This window comes from Drosophila nasuta, chromosome 3 (genome assembly GCF_023558535.2).
Source record: "Drosophila nasuta strain 15112-1781.00 chromosome 3, ASM2355853v1, whole genome shotgun sequence".
NCBI lineage: Eukaryota > Metazoa > Arthropoda > Insecta > Diptera > Drosophilidae > Drosophila > Drosophila nasuta.
In genome coordinates, this window is record NC_083457.1 from 39,135,758 (window position 1) to 39,161,838 (window position 26,081).

At 40.6% G+C, this 26,081-nt stretch overlaps 1 protein-coding gene across 3 annotated transcripts; it reads right to left on the reverse strand.

The window, feature by feature from the left end:
* Nucleotides 1-21: 21 nt before the first annotated feature.
* Nucleotides 22-25,986, reverse strand: LOC132793825 (sodium- and chloride-dependent neutral and basic amino acid transporter B(0+)). 3 transcript variants are annotated; one of them, XM_060803929.1, is made up of 6 exons: nt 25,627-25,986; nt 14,103-14,729; nt 5,585-5,816; nt 2,699-2,844; nt 2,497-2,633; nt 22-2,439 (listed from the first exon to the last, which is right to left on the reverse strand). In XM_060803929.1, the coding sequence occupies exons 2-6, from the start codon at nt 14,718-14,720 to the stop codon at nt 687-689; spliced, it is 2,886 nt and encodes a 961-aa protein (XP_060659912.1). In that variant the 5' UTR covers nt 14,721-14,729; nt 25,627-25,986; the 3' UTR covers nt 22-686. The 3 variants fall into 3 exon arrangements, with proteins under 3 accessions (XP_060659912.1, XP_060659914.1, XP_060659913.1); XM_060803931.1 differs by lacking the exons at nt 14,103-14,729; nt 25,627-25,986 and adding exons at nt 7,187-7,407; nt 8,419-8,600; XM_060803930.1 differs by lacking the exons at nt 14,103-14,729; nt 25,627-25,986 and adding an exon at nt 7,187-7,414.
* Between the last annotated feature and the right edge of the window lie 95 nt (nt 25,987-26,081).

A 26,081-nucleotide genomic window follows, 5' to 3' on the forward strand; every position in this document is an offset into this window, starting at 1 on the left:
ATAAAACGCATAATGATTATAATTTACTAATTGTATGTTTTATTACATAAGATCGTTTTCGTAATCGTTGTGTGCAGTTTGCTTAACAATTTAGACGCGCCGTAGCGCCGTCGACTAACTACACAGAATATATATATTAGGACAAAGTCAAACTAAAACATACTTCATACACATATTTAAATGGTTAATTTACGATTATAGTTTCACAGGCACTCAGGATACATAGTCAACATACAGACACAGTTACATACAGACAATGACAGGCACACACATTAAACATAGGACTTAACTAGTATTTGCGATGCTCTGAGGATCACACTTCTTATTCGTATTGTAGTTGTGGCTACCCAAAAAGGGGAGAAGATTACAAGACAATGAATGACAACAGAATTTTACATAGTATAAGTTTATCAAAAATTTGCTTAGTTTACTAGGAGGACTAAGTAACTATTTAAAGTAATGCTCTTTCTCTCTATATATTCATATGTACAGATCAAAACTAGAAGATACACTTTGCATATGGGCATAGTTCGTAACGTAATTCGTAACTTAAAGATAAATCTGCTTGCAATTCAATGCAGATTCAGATACATATTTATTTATTTTGGATGCAACAAGTCTTATTGAATGTGAATGCTTCGTTTGCGTTTTGCGATTGAGGCCTGGCCACACAGTTGATGGTTTGTTTACAACTCCGTCGAATACTCCTCCGGATTGACGTTGAACTTGCGCCAGCAGATGTGATCGCCCGCAGCCGCAGACGTGGGCGGAGGTAGCTTATGCGTGTTCACATTGACCACCGAGCTGGCCGAACGCTTGATGTGATTGCCAGCCGCATGCAACGCTGGCGCTGGAGCCAAGCAACCCGTAGAGCGACCCAGGGGATTGCGTGACATGGCCGCATTGCCATTCGCCTTACCATTGCCGTAGGTAATGGACTCATTAGAAGGCGAAATCTCGATGCGTGTGGCATGCGTGCCACTGCCGCCATCCGAGAGGCGTCTGATGTACACCACCTCGCGATGCTTCTCCACAGTCGTTGGCCCCGGTGGCAGGCGGGTCAGCGTTTGCGGTTGGGCCGTCTGGCGGGCACGCTGCGAGTACCGAAGCGGCTTGCCATCGCTGGCCTGGAATGGCACATACTGCTGCTGCGTGATGCCCGGAAACTTGTCCACGCTAATGTCCTCCTCAATGGCCGAGTCGCCAAACATCGACCCGCTGTAGTTGGGCGAACTGTTGCCCGGCGTCGACGATTTCCAGTGTGTCTGATGCGGATGCGCCACCTGTCCATTGGCGCCAAACTTCTGTGCACTCGAATACTGTCCTTTCTTGATGGAGTGTGTGTAATCGCGAGTGCCACGACGACGCAGCGTAAAGTCACGCCGTCCTGTATCCTGACAAACTGAACGCCATTGCTTCCATGAGTGGCGGGCCAACGGATCAGCTGGTCCCCATTCCTTGGCCGGCTTTGAGGCCTCGCAAATCATGCCAAAGAAATTGTACTCCACCTGCCGGAAGATCTGCACACAAGCGATGATGAGTATCACAGCTAATGCAAAGAGTATGGGTGCCCAGCGTGGCAAGTATCCAGCCAGCAGATCATCCGTATCGTCATCCGCACACCACCAGACGAGTATCCCCGTAAGTATGGCGGGACAACTGCACCACATCCACATCCAGCCACGGAAAATGGGCCTGCCAATGGAGAACTCCAGATCCGTGTAGATGTTCTTGGCGCCATAGATCCAAGTGATTGCAATCAGCTCAAACACGAGAGCCGTGATGGCCAAGGTGCCCACCATCCGCGAGTCGAGCACGCGGGCAATCAGGAATTTCGGTGCTGCAAAGGACATGACAGCTACAACCAAAGCTATTAGGCAGATGACATAGTTGGGCCGACGAGGCACAAGGCGTGTTGAGGTGTAGACAGCCACGGTGATGGAGACGAGCGCGGAGAGTATAATCAATGCATAGATGAGCGAAGGTACCAAATGACGCAAAAGGTCTCCCTCCGACTGCGAACCGTACAAAACACGATCGTAGATGGCAGTTAAGGGCTTCAGTTCATCCATAATCGTATAGCCATTGGCGGAGAAATCAAACTGCACCATGAACAGTGTGACGGCAATAGCATTGATCAGCAGATTGAAGCACAGATACACAACCGAGGTGCGTGCTGCGTCACCCTTGTAGAGGAACTTGCCCGTCAGCATTGGCATAGCGCCAAAGCCGCAGTTCACCGAGTACAGCACCTGGGTCAAGGCATTGAACCAGATGTTGCTCTCGGCGAGCAGGCTGCTCTCGTATTTCCACAATTGTGGAAAGTAGTGGCGAGAGAATGAGTTGCGCACCTCCCAGCCGGTAAGGATGCAGAGCAGCGCCAAGCCAGCCAAGCCATAGACGAAGAGACTGCGCCGCAGAATCTTGCCATTGTGTGTGCTGCAAAAGAGTAAAGTATTAACTTGGATTCATTCTATAAAAGTTACTCATACTTACCACAACATGACGATTATCCAGAGGCCAATGAGACCAGCTGCCAGCAGGCCAAAGTAGAGTGGATTACGCCAAAAGGGAGTCAGAAATGTCTGCTCCAAGCACTCCTGTCCACTGTTGTTGGTCAACGAGTAGCCCGTCTGCAAAATGTCAATAAATAAATATTCCATTGCTGAACATTACTATTTAAGCCACAACTACTTACCATTTGCAGTTTCAGATTGCCCACACACTCGCGAAACGGAATTGTGTTCGAGGCAAACATCCCAATATAGGCCAGGGCCAACACTGCCTGCAGCGACACCCAGATGGCCGACACCCACGATGCAAAGCGACTGATTATGCAGGCGCCTAAATTGAAAAGAAATTACCATTTAAATAGGTTAATACAATACAAGAATTTATGAGTGTTTAAATAGCATGTTCAAATTAGATAGACAACTCTTCTTCAATCCTATATTCTTATTATAAATAACAAACAAACATCAAATGATTAAAAATTTCATTATATACTTTATACATATTTATAAAATCAATTTCAATAATACAATCTTGTACAGATTTATCAAATTGATTTATTTGAGAAAGTCAAATTCAAGAAATCAATTTCAAAGTGAAACAATAATTTTATAGTTACATACAAGTATATTAGATTTTTCTTAAAGTTATAATATTAAGAAATCTATATACAATTGTAGCATTGTAGTATTTATAAAATAGTAATTATAAAGATTTATAAAATTATAGAATTCCATTTCAATAATACAAATTTATATAGATTAAAAAATATGATCGTTTTAAGAAAGAATAGTTATCTACATATAACAACTAAATTATTCTTTGACTTTCTATCCTCATTCTTTTCTATTTTCGTTCGATTTATGTTTTTATAAAGTGTTAACTAGAGATAAAGCAACCGGCTGATAATGTGCGAAAAAGTTCTCAGCTACTGGCAAATCTGTGCCAATAAACTCCATCAATGAATTTGATTCACACAGCGAATAAAATTTACTATTCTATAGTTTGCAAAAGCCAAAAACGTAACTTTAATGATCGCTAAAAGACATACAGAAGCTATTTTCATTCTGTTTTTTTATTTTAATGTTGCTAGTATTGAATTTAAATTCGATAGTTAGCAGAATTAATACTTAAAGCTGTCAATACATTAACGTTATAGTTTTTTAACTATCAGTTTCATTTTCATCCTGCTTTAGACATTAAATTTGTATATGCAAAAAAAAAAACACATAAAGATCAGCAGCTAAGTTTTTTTTTCGTTTTCAATAAAAATAGTTAAGCTTAAGGCGAGATGAAATTAATTGCAAATATGAATACGATTATAAATTTAAAAAAACGTTTTAACGCTTTGATAAAAACTCTCTACTTTCCTCGAAATTGATTTCACGTTGCTAATCAGAGCTAACTGGAAAGTGTTTAATTAGCAACTAACCGGTGGATAACAAAATTTTGAGTAAATGAATCAAGCGATCTCGAAATAAACGATATAATTGACTGTAACAACTAATGCTAATTGAGTTCAAGTTTGTGGGAATTAAGAAATTTGTGGTATTGTATTTTGCCTGCCTGCACTTGCTGAAACTTTGAATAGATTTCCAAATGCAAAAATGTGAGCAATGCGATTGCACATTGCAATACGAGAAAAAAAGGGGCGATACAGCCAGGGCATTCCTTAGCAGCACCCAGCATTATGTGTATTATACTGAGGTCTTTTCGAAGGTGTTGTGTCGTAATTTGCAGTTGTTTTTCTTTTTTCATTTTTGCTTTTTGCCATTATTAAGTATGTTTGCTCATATTGCTCATATTTTTTGCTTGTTGCTTTTGAATTGCTTTTGTTTTCTCGTTACAATTTTTGTATCATTTTTGTTTGCTTTTGCTTTTTGGTTTATACTTTTTTTGTTTGTTCATTTAGAATTTGCCATTAAACGTCTCTATGGGTTTTTTTTGTGGACGCGCCGCACCAGCCACAAGCCGAAGAAGTGTCCCCGAAAGGCGAGCTGGACATTTGACATTTATATGTGTGTTGTGGTTGTGTGGGTTGTAACCATCCAAATCCAATTCATTGCGTCCTTGCCCCCGGTCTGCATTCATTGGTCTCGGTCGGTTGCGTTTGCCAGAGGAGAGCCCAAAGAGCCCGGCCCGAGCTCTCTCTCCGCTCCTCTCTCTTCCCAGCCGGCCCTTGGGGGGGAGCCCCCTTACGATTTGATGGCCAGAATGGCGCGTCAGCGATTTCACGAACGGGACACACACACCAATGCATTTTGAAGTTTTTTAATATTTTTTTTGGGAGATTTTTTTTGAGTTCAGAGGTTTTTCGCTTCTGTCCTGATTTTACACGATGATGATCATTACCTACTAAGTCACATTTAAATTAGTCGTTTTTTGTGTATTTTCTTTATGTCTTTTATATGTTTTTTTGTTGCATTGATATATTTTTGGTCTGATAGTAGAGAGCGAGAGATTTTTGCAATTCCTCTCGTCATTTGTTTTTTGTTGTCTTTGTTTATCATTGCGCGTTTCGTGAATTCTTGTTTTAGACTTTTGTTGTTGTTGCATTTTTTTGCTTTTTCATTTGTTTTGTTTGTTATTTGTTGTTGTTATGTATATATAGTTGTTTTGCTCTTGTGCAATTTATATAATTTCTGCATAATTTGCATGCGCACTTGCTTCAGAGTTTAGCCCAAAGTTGTTTTGTTTGTTGTTTGTGAACTTCTTGCAGCACTGCCATCCAACGGACACAATTTCAGATTTGGGTAGACGGGATGTGTCCAACCGTCGTTGCTGCGAAATGCACGACCGCCCCCAATCTAAGGACAAATGTTTCCCGTATATATTCTGCACTTGGCGGAATTGCAACTTGAGAATTATAACAACGGAAGTGCAACGCAAAATTGCAGCTTTCGGGAAAGCTTTAGTCCTGATTAAGTGCACAGCTTTTGACGCCAAGGGTTGATTTCTGCTTGCTTTCTGATGCTCTCTGCAACAGCTGCAACAGCCCCCAAAATGTGACCACTTGTTGCCATGTGCAACAGACATGAAAGAGAGCGAGCAAACTCAAAGACCTGTTGCTTACCTTTGAATATGGGCGAGGCGCGCCATGTGTGCGCCGCCCCTTGGCCCAGAAATTGTCCGACAGATATCTCGAGCAGCAGCATGGGCAGACCGACTAGAAACAGCAGAACCATGTACGGCAGCAGGTAAGCCGATCCATACCTGTCCAGTTCACGTGGGAATCGCACCACATTCGCATAGCTGACGTTCAGGCAAATGCAGAGCACAAGGCCGCGAAACACCGAGCATTTTGTCTGTAAAATAAAAGAGAAAAACATAGGTTGACATTAGCTAAATATTGATAGAGAAGAAAAGAAAGAAAAGAGCGGGGAGGGAGGGGGAAGGTGCTGCATCCGCCGGCAAAAGCCACCCACAACAAAAAGTCATTATCGCTGCCGTCATTTCCGCTTTCGACTTGTGTAATCATTTTTCTTGTATTTATTTTAAGTTAACAATTTGCTTTTTTTCGTTTAAGTTTATTTGTTTTACAAACGCATTCCCTTTGGTGTTCTTATTTGTGTGTCGTACGTATTTATTTATCGCGTAATGAGCAGCAAAAGAAAGTAGCGCCCCATTATAAAAGGTCTGTGTAGAGAGGCCAAAAATGCCGACGACGAAGACGTCGACGACGCCTGCGAAATGTACCGCATAAGCCCATTAGATGCGGGGCAAAAACAGCAACAACTACAGCAACGAACAGCAAACAGCTGTAAATACTTTCAAAAACCGAAAAGGCAAAAATAAAAGAAAATAAAAAACTTAACAGCTCGAAGCAAAAATTACAGCAACAACAAACAACAGCTACAGCAAAAATACTACTTGAGCATAAAATCTCTTGGCAGAGAAGCGCTTTTAAGTGAAATTCATTCAGTGACGCTCAGTTATCCGGACGAACGGATAGCCCGACGGACGGACATCCAACGTGACTCCAAAGTAAACGCAGTTAATAAAGCGCAAAACCGCACAGTGAAAATGTAAATAAAAAAGCTAAACACAAATGCTAAACACCCCAAAACCTCAGACTATTACAAGTACTCAACACTCTCTTGCACTATTATAGCCATATCATGTGGCATATCATGCATAACCCTTTCCCCTCCTTCCTCTTCCCACCCCCAACCGACCAAGCATAAAGCCATGGCAATTATCAACACGATTTATAAAATGCATTTTTAAAACCGCTACCTATACAAGGGTATTATTAGGAAGGAAGAGTCTTCTCCGACCCCATAATGAATATATATTCTTGATCAGAACTGCTCAGACAGCTGCTACTAAATTTAGTATTTTTATATTTAAGTATTTTTCGGTAAACATAATAGTGTATTGATAAACCAAATATAGTCTTCGATATATTTTTGTATCTTTCCGGTTGGGTCTTAATTGCTTTGTTTGACAACCTGGTATAATTTGTACTCTACTTCGAATATAATTGTAAATAAGTATACCAAATATACATAGCTTTCGGTAAATTGTTGTATTTTTTCGGAATAATTTATTAATAATACTGCAGTGTTTTGCTTGTATTTAAATTGATAAGCGGGTATCTCACCGTCCAGCACACTCGACTGTAGCTTGTTTACTTGTTTAGTACTTGTTAGTTTTGATTTTGCACACAACTTACTTTGCGATAATATCGGAAGGGCACATCCTCATGCACAACGTATAGATAATCGGCTAGATATTTTGTGGTTGGTATTTCCATCTTTGGACAGATTTTATATTGTTTGTAGGTACAAAAGAATTTGTCATTTTCTTGCATTTGATATTTGTTGCATACAAAATGTTGGACGTGGGTTTCTTTTTCGTAATTAAAATTGAATTTAATTTAAGATGCGCGCCAAACTAGAAAATGACAAATTAAACTTGAAATTTAATTGCAGCAATTAATGTGCAAATCGCGATTTACATAGCTCGTTTCGTTGCAATTGATTACAATGCGGTTCATAACGAGTTTATCAGTTTTTTGTTTTCATTTTATAAGTCGCCCAAAAATCATGCAAATTTTCAGCGTCGACATTTAACATTTCAATTTAAGCTGGTACGCGTATATAGTATCATTTTTTTGGTGTCAGCCAAACAAAAACAGCAAAACAATAATAAAAAAATAAATAAACTACTAAAAAGCAGAGAAGGCAATGCCAAAAAGATGAGTGTAGAGAGGGATATAACTATATAATATCATATGTATGCATATGGAACAAGTTATCGCGTTACGACGACGTCGCTTTAAATATTAATTGGCAACACCTTCATTGCTTAGCCCTGAACCGCTTATTGAATGTCTTTTTTTTCATTTTGCCCAACCGAACCGAACGTCGCATCGTATATCAAATACATAGAAAAACAGAGATACATTGACGCGTGCTGGTTCCGTAAACAAAGCCCGCAAAGACGAAATCGAAGTTTGCGAAGCGGCAAACTGTCATTAGATTTGCTTGCAATATGCTTTACGCGGAAAAGTAGAAGACAACGACAAACTAAGCGACGACATACGCGGCGTATGCGTAATGCAACGACGTTTCGCATTCACACATTTGCACATCCGCTCTACTGCGATGATTCGCATTCACTCGGAAATTGCATTGGTTACGCGGAACGGAGCGGAGCGGAGCGAGGCAAAGCGAAGCGATCGCCACTCATCAACTGAGCAGCGTCGACTGAAAATTGCAAAGCGCAGACCGAATTATGATTGGAAAATCGAATGAGACACCGAAACGAGTTTTTCCATTAATGAGCGCGGTGGCTGCCGACGATTTATGGGCTTTTCTTCTATACATCACAACACAACACAACACAGCACAGACTGAAAACAGTCGCGGCTGACTTTTCATTTGCGACGTCTCACTCACTCACTTCAAGTTGGAAATTGCAGAGGGGGGGGGGAACGGACGGAGATCGGGGAGAGGGAATTGGAGGAGACGACACACACACACACTGGGGGGCGACCACACGTAGCGTGGTTTTGGTTGTTGGCGTTGTGTTGGCGAGCGCGAGCGTGAGCATGAACCGCAAACCGAACCGAACTGCTCTCTCATTAATGCAGAACTGACGCTGAGCTGGGCGGCCGCGAGCCTCTAAAGCGTGGCTTTCTATCGCGCTGCACAGTCGCTGCGCAAAGTCAGCGCCCAGCCGAAGCTGAAAACCGAAGCCCGACAGCCGAAGTGCGGCTAAGCGTGCGCCGTGTTTAACACTTGCGTTCGTGTGCCTTGGTGGACAGTGCTCGCCATTAGTTAGCGCCCCTCGTGGGAGCTGCATGTATCGGCGCCATAAGGCACGCCTGACTGACTTTATACATCACAACAGAATGCTGTTTGTGCGTTTGCATATGTTTTGATTGCTTAGATGTTCCATCAACAAGTTTATCTCCGCTGCGTTTCACTCATAAAAATGAAAAAACACCCACGCTGACACTGCGACTGAAAGTTCTAAGACACTGTCGCAGTTATTCCCATCGTGTCGTGGGCATAATTAACTATTTCTGGCAAGCAGGAAGTGGGCTAAGGCAAGAGAGAAACTAGTCTATTAGCTGCTTTGGCTGTTGCTGTGCTTCTTCTCACAGTTAAATTAAATTTCATTTTAACACGTTCTAAGCAAGCACAGCACAGCGGCAACAGACACACAATCTCATAATTTTTATAATTATTATGTAAGCATGCGAGCGCAACTGGCGCAACTCATCTTGTCTCGTCTCAAATTCAAGCCCGAAGTCAAACTTGAACAAGGCGAGAAACAAGAACAAGAACGAGAACGCAAAGCTCGCGTCTCTGGGCGCATAATTAACGACGCTCAGTGTGCGCGCCGCAATAAAGAAAAATACAACAAGAACAACAAAAAACTAAACGTGAAACAGACCAAATTCAACGCCAGTCTCGACGACTTAGATCAACTCAGAGACTGTGCGCGTTAATAGAAAATAAAAATATTATTTTATTGACGCAGTTCTCAAGAACAACAAACGAATCTCAACGGCTGATTGATATTTGGCATTACATTCAGCTCGCAACGAATTTAAATATAAAATCGTTAAATCGTTTCTTTATTGGCTCGCAATCGACTCGACTCGACCGTGGCCATAATCAAATCTTGCAACGGAAACGTCGACCCAATGGCCCAAGTATTGATGGATTGGCCAAGCTCCGTTGTGGAGAGCGTGACTTTCCCGAGTGCTGAATGTGCGTTTGATAAGCTTTAATTGAGCGCGCTACGTCGCACTATAAACTTGAATACTTTACAATAACAAAAGAGTGGGGTATGCGCGATTATCTCATATTAAAGGAAGAGTAATAATAGGATATTTAGTTATAAAAAGTCTCATAATAAATTTAGCAAAATAGCTAAAAAAAAATATCATTAAAGTATTTAGATGATGTTCTTAACATTACGCCATTATTACAGGGTTTTTTTCGCGTTTCCATTATATGTTCGCATTGCTTAGAAGCATATACAAAAACATTTCATACTCAATAAAGAAAGACACTACAAAAATATCGTTAAGCTATTTAAATTCTTAATTTAACATAATTATTACAGGGTATTTTTAGCATTTTCTTTACGCCACTTATTTGCGTCTTCCCTAATCATAATGATGTGCTCAAGTTGCTTATATTATTAAATTTCAGCTGCAAATATTTAAAATTAATATAAAAAAAAGCTAGAGACCGTTCCTAATTTAATAGCATTATTACAGGGTATCTTCGTCGTCAATCACTCGCCTCAACCTCCATTGAGACTGCCTGTCAGGTAGTTTCTGCATTTTGTGGTATAGAATTTTGTACTTTTTGGCTTTACGTTTAGCATTCATAATTGCTTTATTTTCATACGTTTTTGGCCACTTTTGTGGCAGGTTTGTCGCTGTGTTTGGCATTTCAAATGGACAAAGTGGCCGTTGAAATTCTGCCTGATTCGAAAATAATAATAATAATAAAATAAGCGTTAATAATATAAGGCCCAACGAGGCGGCAAAAGTAAAAGCTGCCTGAATCGAGTGGCCTATAAATAAAGCTTTCATTAATTTTCTGAGTATATTCAATTGATTTCGAATGACATTTTCTTCTGGTGCTATGTAGAATCTATAGAGAATCAGAGATTTTTTTGGCTGTGCTGCACAACAATTACGCGCACACTTTTATAGAGTTTTTATTAATGCGTCGTCTGTCAATTGTGTGTGGACATGAAATTGGAGTGTGAAAATGCGCCCACAATGAGGCTGCTGACAACTGATCACACAAAAGGTGCCTGGAAATCTTTTGTCAACAGATTGAATAAGAGACGAACACGAACATTCAAAGCTCGCTTGGACAATCCCTTTTGTGTCTCCACTCGATGTCGCTGTCGCTTGGTGCTTGTCTCTGGTCTCTGGTCTCCAATCTCTGGTCACTTGTCTCGCTGTCGCTTGTCACTATCGCTGTCATTGGCTACTTAGCTGGATGTGTTGTAAAGTGTAAAGTAAAGTCTGTAGTGTAAGTGATGCATCTGGTAAGCACTCGAGCATTGCGGTCGCTTTTGTGACATGGCTATTGTTTTACGATTTTTGTTTCTGTTTTTTTTTCGGTGCGTCTCGTCTAATCAGCGCGGCAAGTGAAAGGAGTTGGAATCATGAAGCCATATAGCAGTAACTGGCCATATCGCTAACTAGCCAAGTGCTCCGTTACACCCAACCCGGTAGCGCAGTGTAGCGCAGCGCGTTGCCCAATTGTCGTATCTCTCCATTTCAATTCGAATTCTCTTGCTGTCTGTTTGTGCTGTGCACACACTCATATCGAAATTCTGCTGACCACTGGCCACCAAACAGCAACTGAGTACTGAAGCTTGAGCAACTTGGCCACTTTCACTGCGGAGGCAGCTTTCAAAAGCCCATGTCCGTCCATGCAATTCTAATAACCGCCAATTATCATATTGCTTCCCACAACCGCAGAGTCTGATATTGTATATTTTGTATCTCGTATCTCTCGCGCAAGTCGAGCCGTGCCAAGCCGGTTTCAATGATCATTTGATTTGCTGTATCAATGCAGCGAACGTCAACGAGAGCGAGCGAGCAATGACGTCATCGTTTAACAAACCAACGCACCGCACAGCAAATCTTACATATCAAATCAGTCAGTTGAGTCAGGCAGTCGGCAAGTCGACCAATATTACAATTAGTTTTTTTATTTTTGTTTTTTTTTTTTTGAGTTTTGGGTTGTGCCTCTGTTAACGCACAAAACGTGCAACTGACGAGGCGATGCCGCGATGCCGAATTTGCACCGAAAGTACGAGTTGAGTTGTAGTTGCTACTGCTGCACATTTTTTCGTTTTGTTGAACTTGTTAATCAGCGAATTGGAAACGAAAAGGCATAAGAGATGAAGTAACTGATACAAGTGTATGTACACTGTATGTGTGTGTGTGTAACTACACCCGCTTCACACACATACTCAAACAGTCTTACACTTGGTGAAACATGCTGAGTAAGCGACGGGGCGGCTGCCTGTTGTTATTGTGGCAAGCAATTGCAAATCACTCGGCCTATGAATGTTCGTATTCATATGCGCATGTGAATAATTATGGTGCGATTGCGACTATTTAAAATTATTTTTAGCAAATGCACTCGGTTTCGCTTGCAACTAATTAAAATCATGCTGAGAACATAATGCTTTATAATTACACAGTTTATTTGTTAACACTCCACTTTCCTATGTGTAAACAAAAGACTTAGGCGACAAGCGTGCGCATACCAATTGGCATTACCCCTGTGGATATGCAACACTTTTATGCATATGAATGAGTTAGCTGCCAAAAAGTATTGCATACTTTCAAGTGTCTTGGTTAATGGAGGTTGAGTTCTGTGCTAATGAAACTTTGCTATTTAGCTGTTATACAGCGCGTTGTAGTTTTGAAGTTGAATTAAACAAGACTGAATTGCATGACTAAAATGAATGAATAATAATAAAAAAAAAACATGATGTGAAGCCAAATAATATATTTTGAAGATTTGTATAAAGGCGTATGCTTCGTAACAATACTAATTCTACATTGTACATGTTTTGGTGTAGAATACACCAAAATATCTCACACTTGTTAATGTGTTTGTTCCCTTGCATATATCATCCAACTAATTAAAAGAAAAACTGTAAACATTCTAATTAAACGAATTTGAAGATTTACAACCATACTGACCATTTCAATTAACCGTTTCTAATTTGAAATTAAGGACACTCTATTCGTGTGCTCCAATGGTAAACCCAATTAAAAGCAATTAGCAGTAGTTTGGCATATTTTCAATGTGCACTCTGCACTCATTACAGAACTTGAATAACAAATGCAATTAGCGCAAATTGTAGAATCGCCGCTAGACAACGACGCGCCCCTCCGGCCGAAAGAGTGGCAAAGCAATGATGATGATGGTCAGTCCCAGTCTTATGTTAGTTGCGGAGCACATCAAGCTAAGCCCGTGCCTCACTAACCCAAATAAATGTCAGACTAATGCCGAAACTTGTTTTATGATGTTGAATGGACAACCCTATAAACCAGGCGCATTAAAACGAACGAATGAACGAACGAACAAACGGCTTAAACAACAATCAACTACTACTATTTTGGACAGTTGTCAAAACAAAGAGTCAGTCAGATTTTTGACTAACGACTTTAAATTTTGTATAAAGATGTCATCAAAGCGTTGTGCTATTTTTTTCCCCGCCGCTTGTCAAGGCCTGAAGTTGCAATCCATGGATCAACACTTGAATGCAGACAGCAGCCAAACTAGTTTGTCTCCTTGCCGCATCGCCGCAAGTTATGAGCAAACAAAACGAAGTTAGAAACAAATAAACAGCGCGAAAATTAACGCATCTCATGGGAAAAGTTGCGCACAGTGGCTGCAATAAATCAATGGTCATCCGGACAGATTACACGCAGTCGTCTCTAGCAATCTCACGTAGAAGCCATCAAAGCGATTGCAATGATCATAGACTAGTTAGGCGCCACAATTGATCGATGAGAAATATTCTTGGGTCACGTACACTCACTCCACGACCGTCTGACTGACTAAGTGTGAATAATTGATTCATTCACGACTATCCGAAAAAGACGAAACAGTGTGAAAAGTGTGTGTGATAAGCAGTTAGTTTTCCGCGTTTGGCAGTCGATAAACTTTCAAGTTTGCGGAACCAAAAATTCCAAATTTGAATATTTTAAACGAGATTGATAGTTCGCATAGTTTTGCGTTGCAGCGCATCTTTATATCAGATGTTTGGCTAAGATTAGATAAAGCCTAGCACTAGTTTAACTATAATATAATAATAGTTAGCTGAGATAAACAGTATCTAAGAGATGATGTAGACCCGGAAATATATTTGTGTTTTTCAATTTGAATATTCTCAAGGAACTCTCTTAGCTGCCGCTGCTCGTGGCTATAATAATAACTATTCAGCTATCACGTTCCAATGCAAATTCCTCACAAAGATGAATGCAAATTACAAGCAAATTGCCAGCGATTCACGCTTCTAAAAATAATCGTATATCTTTACCGTTACACTCGTCGTCGTCGTCGTCGTCGACTACTCACCTGTTGATTTGACTCATCCTCCGCAGCGGGCAGCAGCTTCGCATTGCTGGCCGTTGTGATATTGTGTGCAGAATGTGCGGACGCCGAAGCTGACGCAGAGACAGAGACGGAGGAATAGTTCTTCGAGACGCCGTCGTGCATGTCATGATGATGATGATGATGGGGATGATGCTCATGATAGTCGCCCTGTATGTCCGTCAGCGTGTTGTTGCTGCCACTCAGCGTCACGATGCCACTGGAGCTAATGCGTCCCGAGGTGGCCGTCGTCCGTCCGCCGCCGCTCTCCACCACACTCGACACCGTCGAGATGCAGCTGCGCGTTGTCTGTGGCGATGGCGTCACCGCCGGCATCTCTGCATCGGCCTTGGCTCGTCGCATATTCAGCCAGGACATCCGCTGTGGTTGTCTTCTATCTAAGGTGGCCGCATTGCTCACTCCGGTGGGGCCTCCAATGTAGACGCAAGTTCGTGCGTTCCCTGTATCGGAGGTATCGGGGCGTGGCAGTGTCGCCATGCCGCCGGATATGTGTTTATAGGTGGGCGTGGCCGTGGGTTTGACACTTCTGGGCAAACTGCTTAGCTGCTCGTCGCTGCTGCGGCTCTTCAGATTGCTGCTCATCGATTAGATCTGCGATAGCGAAAGAGACAGAAGAGAAGAGAAGGGAAGGTTAATGGTGACGCAGATTTGTTGGAAACTTATTGATGGGTTCAAAGCTGAACCGGCTTCAATTCACACGAAAACCACCAAAAAATAAAGTTCAAAAATATCCGCTTTAACATTTTTCAAACGAAATGATTCATATATGGATTTCATGGGTTTGTTTAGCAACGTTGACAACGATTAGCATGCGAATGGAATCCGCGAACACACGCAGAACACAATGAGACAAATCTCTGAAAACCGTTTATCGAAAGTAAAATTTTGCATTCGCTATGAGAAAGTGAAAGCTCTGCAATTCTAAAGGCCCATTACAACAATGGATTTAGTCGCCATAATAATCTCTGATTATGACACTCTGCCCGACTTTCATTAAGTTCTGTTTCATTCTCTCTTCTTTATTTTGTAGTTGATTCACTTTATTATACAATACACAAATTGTGGCGATAACTTCTGTTGTGCGAATTTCACTGGACTGAATTTCAGTTGACTGCGTTTAATATCTCCGTCAGAAAGTCGAGAGAGTATACTTATGTTATAAGTATATGATACAGACAGACGCATAAACAACAAAAGTCGTAAACAACAACTGTTTCAATACAAAACGTTAAACAAAGAACTCCGCTTGACTTACTTAAACATATCATGGCAAAGTCTGTTTATACTTTTTAAGAAGCATGTTAAGCTCCAGCTTTTTTTATTTAGCTCATCAGCGCTTTAAATTGCTGGAGGAAAACATTAGAAGTTGTTGATTCTAGTCTAGTCTTTGCCATTTCCCATAATAGCAGTCCATAAACATTTGATCTGTCTGGCAGACGAGCATATTATTATTGTCTTAATTATTATATGATGGGTTAGCACGAGAATCAAGTCTCTAAATAGTTCATTGAGCTTGCATGTGATTTGAAACCTAAGCTAACTGTTTTGTTCATTTATCAGTTGTCTACATAAACTGAACTTGTCATTAAGCTTTATTATTCATTTTGAACAGCTTATAATGCTTTAATGTGCTTTCAAGAATTTTTAATTTAGAATATATCATAGCTGCTTAAATCTTTTCATATTTAATTAGCTATGTCGACTTTTCTATAAACTGCAGATCGAGAGAGAGGAGAGAATGAGAGGAGTACTCAACAAGGAATTACACCACTTATTGTAAGCTCTTCAAGAATTAATGTGCTTTCATATATAATATGTATGTCGTAGCTGCTTATCTCTATTAATATTAAACAAGCTGACGGCTTGTCTATAATCTGCAGATCGAGAGAGTAAGACAGACAAATAGAGAGAATAGTGGAGAGATATGTAGAGAACTCAGCTAGGAATTACACCACTTCTTCGAACAGTTTATGCCAACGACTTAATCTAGTGAAGCTTTTCTACTTAACTAACGTATACACAACATTCAGCTTTATTTGTTCATTCTGTTCTGTGAGAAAGCGAGTCTGACATTTATTTCTTCTGCTGAACGCTTCGCAGTAACAATCAATTATTCCGGTAGAACATTACATCATGCAGATGCCTCGCTCGTCAAGCTTGTGCAGGGCTTATCATGTGACAGTATCTTTATATCGTTGTGTATATGTTGTGAATTTATATTTGTGGGTTAACATCACCTGTTCATTATGATACTAAATACAATTTATACGCATGTTTAAACAGCTTTTAAAATAATATTAATTAAGTCAAGAGCGCCAATGAATGTTGTAGTTTATACAAATAAGAAAATAAAAGGCAATTTCGATGAGTGAGTCAAATGATGTGGCTTGTCCCAAAGGTTAAACAAGAGCCAAGAGTTGTGTCATTTTGTTAATGACTATTTTTCTTTGCCACCGCGTTTGCCTTTGTCTTTCTCCTCTCCACTTCTCTGCTCTCGTTTTGTTGTCAAACAAAACAAACACACAAAAAAATACATCTTATCGTGACGATGGCATATATTTTATCTGTGCCTTGAAAAAACACCACAACAAGGCGAACGAAAAATACTAAAAATAACAGCTCTTATCACAATCACTTGGAATGCACATTTTACAAAATAATTATGCACGCTTGCACAAATAAATGAGCTGAGCTCGAAATGTCTGTAACCACAGCAATATCGACATCTCAACACCAACAACAACAAAAAACGGTCAACAGCATTTTTATCGTGAGTTCGTTGCCTTTGCCAGACGCTGACCACGAAACAGGCCAAAAACAACAACAACACAAACAACACCCTCTCACTCTCTGAATCTGAAACAAATTTTCAAGACTGCAAACAACGAAATGAAACTTCACGTCATTTGCAACAGCAAGAGCAAAACAAAAAAAATCTTTACGACGCTGACGTCGACGCTCTCTTAACGCAAATTAAGGCAAAAACCAAAGTGGACGGCGGCTGTTTATTATTGAAAATTTTGCAAACAAAACGCGACGTTCGACGCTCGTTGCTCTTTGCTGGCGCCAGCCACAGTAAAGATTTGCAAGCCAAGCTTACAGATACCGACGCAAGATGCAGATATAGATACAGATACTAGAGATACGGATTGTGATAGCCCAAAGAGAAATGCCGCTCATATGTATTTTAGGGCCCCGTCTCGACTGCGACTGCGAGTCGCTGGACCGTTGCTGGGCTTTGGCTTTTAGGTTTTGCTGTTGTCTTTGGGCGCAAGTCAGTGTCTGGAACCGATGTCGAATTAGGCGACAGTCCGTTGGCGGCATCTGCATCAAGTTACAGGTTATTAACAGGTACCACAACAACAGGTAACACAAAAGTCAGCAGCAACTACTTTCATACGTCATTATGACCGCGACTGCTTTTCAATGTGCACTCGAATTGAACGGCGACAAGAAAAACAACAACGACGTTGTTGTACTTGCTACTTTGCTGCTGACTCGACTTCTCGCATGATAAAGGTTCTGACATGCCACCACCACCACCACAACCGCCATCAGCACCATGAGCACCATCAGCAACTCGACCACCATCATTATTCACAGCAGCACCGCCAACGCCAAAAGCAACAGCGCGTAACCACAACCCGAAAAGCAAAGAACTTCTGGAACAACTTTAACTCAGCCCAAAGGTTGTGCACTGTAAGTTTTGCGCGCAAAAAATTTAAAGTTTTGCTGGCCATAAACCTTAAGTTAAAATTGTTCTGGGAAAAAAAACAGCGCCCAGTTCTAGGAAAAATCATTTGCCATTTAATTAGAAACTTTTATGGTGACCTGTGTTTAAAAATGTTTTGCTTTGATTTCAGCAAAAAAATAAAAGGGTGTTGATAGTTTATCATAGATACAAATGCATAATTTAGCTATTTAATTAGCCAGCTGGCAACCCAAGCCGACTGCCATTTATAGAATGTTTCTCCGTCGTAAAATATATAACAAACTCACAGCTCGTTGCCATTTAAAAACTATGAATTGTGTGTGCGTGTGTATCCGGGAAACCGCTCCATGAATTTATCTTAACCTTTTTGGAGCGAAAGTCCACATTAAAATAAACACGTATGAGAGGCCTGAACTTCACTAAAACTAAAACTGAACCTGAACTTATTCGCCAAAGGTCACAAATGACAGATATATTTTGTAGCTCCCCAAAAAAGAAGCAGATACATTTATAATTTGAAGAAGAAGCTTCCAACCGAGAGCAGAACAAATGGCAAAATGCTCCCGAAAGGCAGAGTTTGTTGGAAGTAACGCTCGGTTTTATCTTTTAGTATCTGCATTTAGCGTTTATAATTGAAAGTCGACACTGGCATTGTCGCTGAGTTGGAAAGAAAGAAAGGAAAGTAAAACAAGAGATGAGATTGTTGTTTATTTGTTTCTCTCTGTACGTTTGTTGCTCGTGTTTATTGTTGATTTTGCTGCTGCTGCTGCCAAGCGCGGCAAACATGAACGAAAGTAAAAACAACAAATACGAAAAACTGAAACTGAAACAAGTTCAACATAATAGTGCATAATACGGAGCTATGACTATGCGTGGACTGCCAACTCAAGTCAAGCCAAGCCGGCAGCCGGCACCAGGCACCAGATACCAAAGCAAGCTTGTCAATCCATCAGATACAGATGCAAGTGAATAGACATTTCACAGTCGGCTTGACACAGTTTCGGTCTCTCAAATATATGAGAGGTGTATCTAAACTCGCCACTGGCAGCGGATAGATTATGTAAAATGCAGTGCTTAGTCCAAGACTAACGATGTCGACTGCACTTGTTAATAACACAACAGCTATAGCTACGGCTACAAGATACAAGATGCAAAATACGAAACACGGTTGGAAAGTGTAGCTGAAATACTTGAGCAGTGTATCGCGCTGATTGCTTTTTTATTGATTGTTCAATCGAATGTAATTAAACGTTGGCCAGTGGTGCAAATCTCAGCCCCGACACGCCCCACAACGAGGCAAAGAGGGGAAGTTGGGGAGAGCGACGTTGACGCTTCATCGATTTCATTTTCATCAATTTACAAATGCCATGTTTGATAGGCAAACACAACAAAACACAAATACATAGACACTTTCGTATGTTCGCATTTAGCAACAATTTGACAATTGGCCCGTGGCTTCATTTCAGTTTTGATATCATCTCTCAACACATTTTTTTTGTGGGCCAACACGTCGCACACTTTTCGCACTTGCAACTGGCGAGTGTAATTAAAGCAATGCAAATGGCATTAAGCATTAAGCTCTTTTTGGCCATTATAGCTATATAAAGATCAAGGCGGATTATAAAGAGCGTTGCGTCGTATATCCACATTCTGTTTCGCTTTTATTACTTTTTTGCAGCTCATAATAATATTCAACAAATTGCGTTAATAAAGTGCCCCATTCGAGCGTGAAAGATACATCTGTCTGTCTGTCTGTCTTCTGTCTGTCCTTTTGTCACCTGTCAGTGGGTCAAGAGCATTAAGCTAGCTCTAGCACTTGGCAATTCAATAATTATGTTTCAATCATTTCGCACAGCCCTCTCCAAGTGGCAGGAGGAGATGTTGCAGAAATCTCGTTTGCGGCTTGGCCTCAAGTTCGAGTCGAGTTGAGTTGAGTTGAGTCGCGTCTATGACTCGCCACAAGTTATAATGCCAAGCAATGATTTGCATAAATATTACGTCTAATTGCAGCCATAACTCAGCAAGGGAGGCAAAGGAAGTTTTACTGCCACCTGACAGTCATAATCATGAAACCAAACAATGTAAATCTCCAAAGCTATGCGACGTCAGAGCTTCGGCATCGGCATCGACTTCGACTTCGACAGGCATTCGCACAATGGCAATTATCGGAATCATTAGCCACAAAATGACCCCATGCCACATTCGAAATTGAGCAAACAAATCTATTCAAAACCAATAGAAGCAAAAACAATCAACGAGGCCACCACGATGAAAGAAAGAGGCTACTATGTTATTAAGCTTATCTGACATAACCGACATAAATATTGCAAATATTCGTTACCATTTAAATAGAATTTGCTTTTATTGGCACACTTTAAATTCTCACACACACACTACACTTTGATGTCGCAATATTCTGGTTTCGATAACTGTTTTGCTTTATTTTTCAGCTTTTATGTTAACTGTAACACGTCACAAAGTGGTGTAAACTGGTAAGGGGAGTCGCACTGCTCCATATAACTCATTCGGCTTAGATGGGGAGTACTTCACACTGAGGAGCTGTATGGAAATGAGTCGCGTCATTTAAATACAGGTTCTCGTTCATTCATTACACGCACGAAACGAGTACTCGAAGTCGAGCTCACACTCAATGATGTCCGAAAATCAATTTCGATTCAATTGCAAAAATTTCCAGGAAATTACGTCGTAGCCGCTTTTAACGTTTTATTTATTGTATACTATATTATTTTCGGGGTTTTTTATTTCATTCTCAGCGTTATTCACGAATTCAATGCATTCCCACTGAACAAAAAAACACATAGAAACTAAACAATGATGAATCTGGGAGGCATGAGACGCGACGACGACGACAGGTTCGGTAAGACTGAGCGAAGCGGAGAGCTCAGCTAAACTAAACTGAGTTGAGCTACCTGTCAGGTAGTCAGCTCGAACACACAAAGAGACAGAGAGATAGTGGGAGAGAGCGAGAAAGAGTGTAGTTTACATGAACAGTTGAACGAGGAGGAGGATGATGGTAACACGTGTAACAGGCACAATAATGTATCTGACAGATACACATGTGTGTGCGCAAGTATCTGATCAGTTGGCTAGGCTTGTAATTGCGTTAATATCGGCACAGCACGCTAGCAGCAACTTCGCTTAGTTTAACTTAACTGGCATCTTCGCTCATACTTGTATTTAAAACTCTCGCACTTCATTCAGTCGTAGGAGGGAAACCTTCCAAAAGTATTGAAACTGAACCTGAACCTGAAACTGAACAGAGAAGAGAACCCAGAACAATGTGCGCATAAACAGGAAATTAATCATTCAACTGTGTGTATCGCGCGATGCCTTTTCACATGCCTTCTCCGCCTTCGTCTTCTTCTTGTTCTTTGCTGGGTATTACCTGAGCCCTTAGCCTAAACCTAAGACAGGCACAACTGAAGCCCCCCGAAGCCGAGGCCGAGGATAGGGAAGCAAACAGAGAACATACAGAAACAACAAAATACAAAAGAGGAAATAAACCCGGCGAGTTGTGAACTACGAGCTGTGAGTTTTGCGAGTAAACGTAAACGTAAACCGAGACCGTAGAAACTTCATTAAGGTCTTTTTTTGGGCTCAAAAGGTAAATTTACCCAGCGAGCTGTCGCAAAAATGTTCAAGGTCGCGCTGTTTGGTCGTTTACAACTTCATTAAGTATTCTCTCGCTCCTTTCCCTTCGTTCAGTTCGGTTCAGCTTGTAATTGAATGCTGTTTATTTTGACTTTTCGATTTTTCACACAATGCAAATTGACAGGTAACAATGCTGCAGGTAAATACTAATGAGTTCCTAGTTGCCATTATAAATAGTTGATGATCTTTCGATCATATATTGAAGACGCTCGCAGTTCTCGCTTATTAATTACAGAAGCTAGGGATGCTGTCGAGTTACCGGTTTCCGGCTCATTTCTAATTTTAAATAGCATCTCAACAACAACAATTATTATTCCTCATCATAATAATTCAACGCAAACCTCTCGTGCGCTAGAACATTTTTGCCATAATTGATGATTTTGATACACCAAAAAAATGAAAACATGCGAGTGCTAAGCTGTTCTCGCGCTACTTTGCCATATCTTTTTGTGCTTTGCAATTTATCTGGCACGAACTTAGGGTCAAGACACCCGCTTCCGCATTAACAAAATGGCAGACAGTCTATGACTGAATCCTCCACTAAGTACAGTGAAAACTCTATTGGGGAAAAGGTGTCGATACTGTGTTCGTCGTTCAATAGGTTTCTACGATAATTCTTAACATGAAGATAATTTTTATTTAAAATTGTGTGAGTCATCAATATTATAAAAACAAATGTATTTTCTTTACTAACGTCTTAAATTGCAAATTTAATGACTAACAAGTTGGCATTTGGCAATTAAAGTGATTTTTTTATGTTGTTTTCTAACGTGCTTTTAAAAGTTCGTTTATACATTCTCAGGATTTTTACTAACAGACTTCCGCTAAAGAGAGTTCTTCATACAATTTTGATGAATAATAGTAAATATTAAAAAAAATGGTGTCCACCCAAAAAGTTAAATATGTGTGTAAAAATATATTAAAATAAGCGTCACACAAAAAGTGTGCACCTGAAGGGAAGTTCCGTTTAATAAAGGAATGTTTCCCTATGGGAAGTTTCACTGTAGTTGCCTTGTCACACTGTGCATATGGCGCTCGTTTGGCGGGGCAATTCTGCGTGCAACGAAGACATGAAATTGCCACACGCGGCACAGTTCGGCAACGACTTAGAATCGAGCATATGGAAAAGAGCTGAGCAAGAACTGGTCTATAACATAGTTGACTCGATCAGCTGCACGTTTGCAAGTTGAAAAGAAACCCATAAGCTGAAGTTGAAGTTGAGACAACTGCAGACAGAAAGGGGACGATCGTCGACGTCGTTGTCGTCGTCGTCATCGGGTCGTGTCTGTTCCTCTGGCCTCCGACTGTCAGTTACCAAATTGAGTGCAGCGCCATTTTGCTCAACATGCTTTACTTTTGTTGTTGTTGTTGTTTTTGTTGTTATTTTCAATTGCCTTTTTGGCCACTTTCTAGCAAAAAACAGTCTGCGCTCTTGGCCATGGCAAAGAACGAAGAAACAAACGAACTCAACTCCAGGGCACACAACCGGCAAGAAAACCAAATTGCAGCATTTTCAGAGCGTTCTTTGTGCTTGCTGCTTGCTGCTCACTGCTCGATTCTTGGTGCTTCGTTCTGGTGCACGAAGCAGCCAAAGCGAGGCATCATTATCATTATCAAGACCATTATTTGCTGCAGTGTACCTTACTGACACCATAAATGGTCGCAGCAACTTTGTGTCGAGTTACTTTCAAGCGAGTTTTGGCTAAAAAACTACATAGCTAAAAACATTAACACCCATAGTAGGTTGACTATATGGAACTTGGAAAGAGAGATAGAAAGAGAGAGAGAGAGAGGTTTTGCGGCCCTTTCAGTTCACTGTTTATGGGCTTTGATTAATGCAGTGAGTTGTTCACATGGTGGCTGTGGCATTTTGAGAACGAGTAAGATTCACTGGCCCAGACACCCTGAGTTATTATGTAGTACTCGCATGCTGAATATATCTATATAGATGTTAGTATTTTTAGTTAGTTAGCACTTGCCGTAACTTTTCTCGCTTGCTTTTTATTTTTTATTTGTGTTTCTGTTTGTGTTTGTGTTTGTTTTTGTCTTTTGGGTCTTTGGAGTGACTTCATTTTCTCAGGCAACTTGGCTGACATGCAACCCGCTTAATTTCTATTATCGTATAACGCCATTGTTTTAAACAATGTGCACTGCACATTTCCACTGCATAATAAACTATAAGCTTCAAGCATACTATACTCTGCACTCTGTACAACAGACAGTTCAGACAAACAAACAAACAAACCATATAATACTCGTATTTTTATACTTTACCCACTACCCATATATGGCACACTTTGCGAAGTAGGCGGGGGGATGGGAGTGTGTGAGTGTGAGTGGTTTTTGATTACCAAATCCAAAAGCTATGTAAAAAAAAAGTTTAAGCGTCACGTAGTACTTTTTACTATACGAGAAGAGTTGTTGACTTTCGGCATAGTTGAAAATTTGGACTTGGTCAGCGATTAGAGCCAAGCAGCTGACTCCACAAGACAGACCAAAAGAACAGCCACAATTCGTATTTTCAGTCTACGCTCTTGACTTGAAAAAAAATAAAAGAGTGTTGAAAAGCAGAAAAGGTTTCACTCGCTTTCATGCAGCCCACTGCAATTGCCTAATGAGCAAGGGGATTGGCAATTGTGCCATATAAAGAATATTTATAATAACAATCAACAAGAAATTTTATCTTTAACGACAAAATGCACTTGTCGCCGTAAATTAAATATTTACTTCACCGATGTTAATAATGATAATTTCGTTGAATTGAAATGTTTCCCAAAGTTGAATCACCCTCATATCGTGAGTGTATTTTACTTGGTCACATTTCTCTCTTTTTTTGGGGGCAAGCTCACTTGAGTTCAGTTCAGTTCTTTGGCGTCTGAGTCAGTTCAAGTCCACAAACCCCGCTAATGGCCCCCTAGAGGCCCCCAGTATCTCCCTCTCTCCCCCTCCACTCCCTTGCAGTTATCTGTTGGAAACTCGGGAAAAAAGCAAAGAAAATATATAGAAAAAAAACTGCGAGAACAGCGCAAAATGCAAATGCAAATGCAAATGCAAATATTACGAATGACACTGGAATGAGAATTCGAATTCACAGCGGATATTGCACAGCCTTATAGCATTTCCTTTATGACCGTGCATTATAGTAAGCAAATAATTTATAGTCGGACGATATAAGATAGCAAAACAAAAGTTAAACGCTAAAATATACTACAAATAAATAAATTATAAATATTTTTCGCAAGTGGTCTTCAATTTGTCACGCTTAATAGAACGGATGAAATTACACACATTTATTTATTATTATTATTTTTTTGTTTATCAACAACTGGGAAAAATATTGCAATTGTTTATTGTTTTATTCTCAAACTTGGAATGGAGCTGCATAAATTTATAGTTAAACTTGAAATCGAGTCTACTAATACTATTTTTCATGCTTGGCAGTTTTATTTCTATTATCATTAACATTTGGAATAAAGCTTAACTTGGTAGAGTTCTAATATCAAAGCTTTGCATTCAAATTTTGACATAACCTTTAAAGCTCGTAATTCGTTTTATTTGGTAACACACATTTAATCCAAGACTTATTAACGCTAAGCAAGTACACACAACTACAACTACGTAATTATTGTTTATTGACCCGCGGGCGAATAGCGGAAGTTGAGAGAATGAATGCATTGCAACCAAAAAACAACAACAGCAACAGCATTGAACTTGATCGACAGCGACTGCGACTTCGGCTTATCAAGGTGGCCAGCTTTAAGCAAAGCCTATAACGAATATCTATGTGTGTCTGTGCGTTTGTGTGAGCAACTTAAAATACAGCAAAAGCTATAGCAACAACAAGAATAAGAACAGCAAAAGCTGCAGCAAACTGATGACCGCCAGAACAAAACGAAGTTGAAGAGCAGCAGACACAAACACACACACACACTTGCAAGCGTATAGAAAGGAAAGGAAATACTATGGCGTGTGTGTGTGCCATTGCATTTGTATGCAAACGAAATATAAAGAACACGAACAGGGAGCACACACAAAAAGCGTGTGCATAAAAAATGCAAAGGCAACACAAAATAAAAAAAAAAACTTGTCGAACTGGTCGCTTACTTTTAACTTTACTGCTGTGCTGAGCTCGAGCCAAGGAACTGTTGTGTTGGTGTCGGGGGCAGATATGGAGGCGGAGACGGAGGCAACGCCTGCGCCGCCAACGTGAAAAGGATTGCGCGATCGCCGGGGTTGGATGGAGGACCCTTTTTTTGGTCACGGTGAGTGGAGTTCACGTTAAGTAGATGCACCGCGCTGTTGTTGCCAATTTATTTGCGTTCGTTGCGGCTTTTTCAATTTCCATTTGCATTTCACACACAAAACAAACGCACACACAACTCAGCGCAAAGTAACCGCCGCAGCTTTCAAATATAAAAGAACGAAGCGACACGCGAAACGCAGACACGACAACCGCACGGTACGAAGCGCGCCAATTGACTGAAAGCTGCTCTTACCGTGAGAGTCTCACGGCAGTCACGACTCAGAACAAGCGCGATCTCGTTCGCATTGTTGTTGTT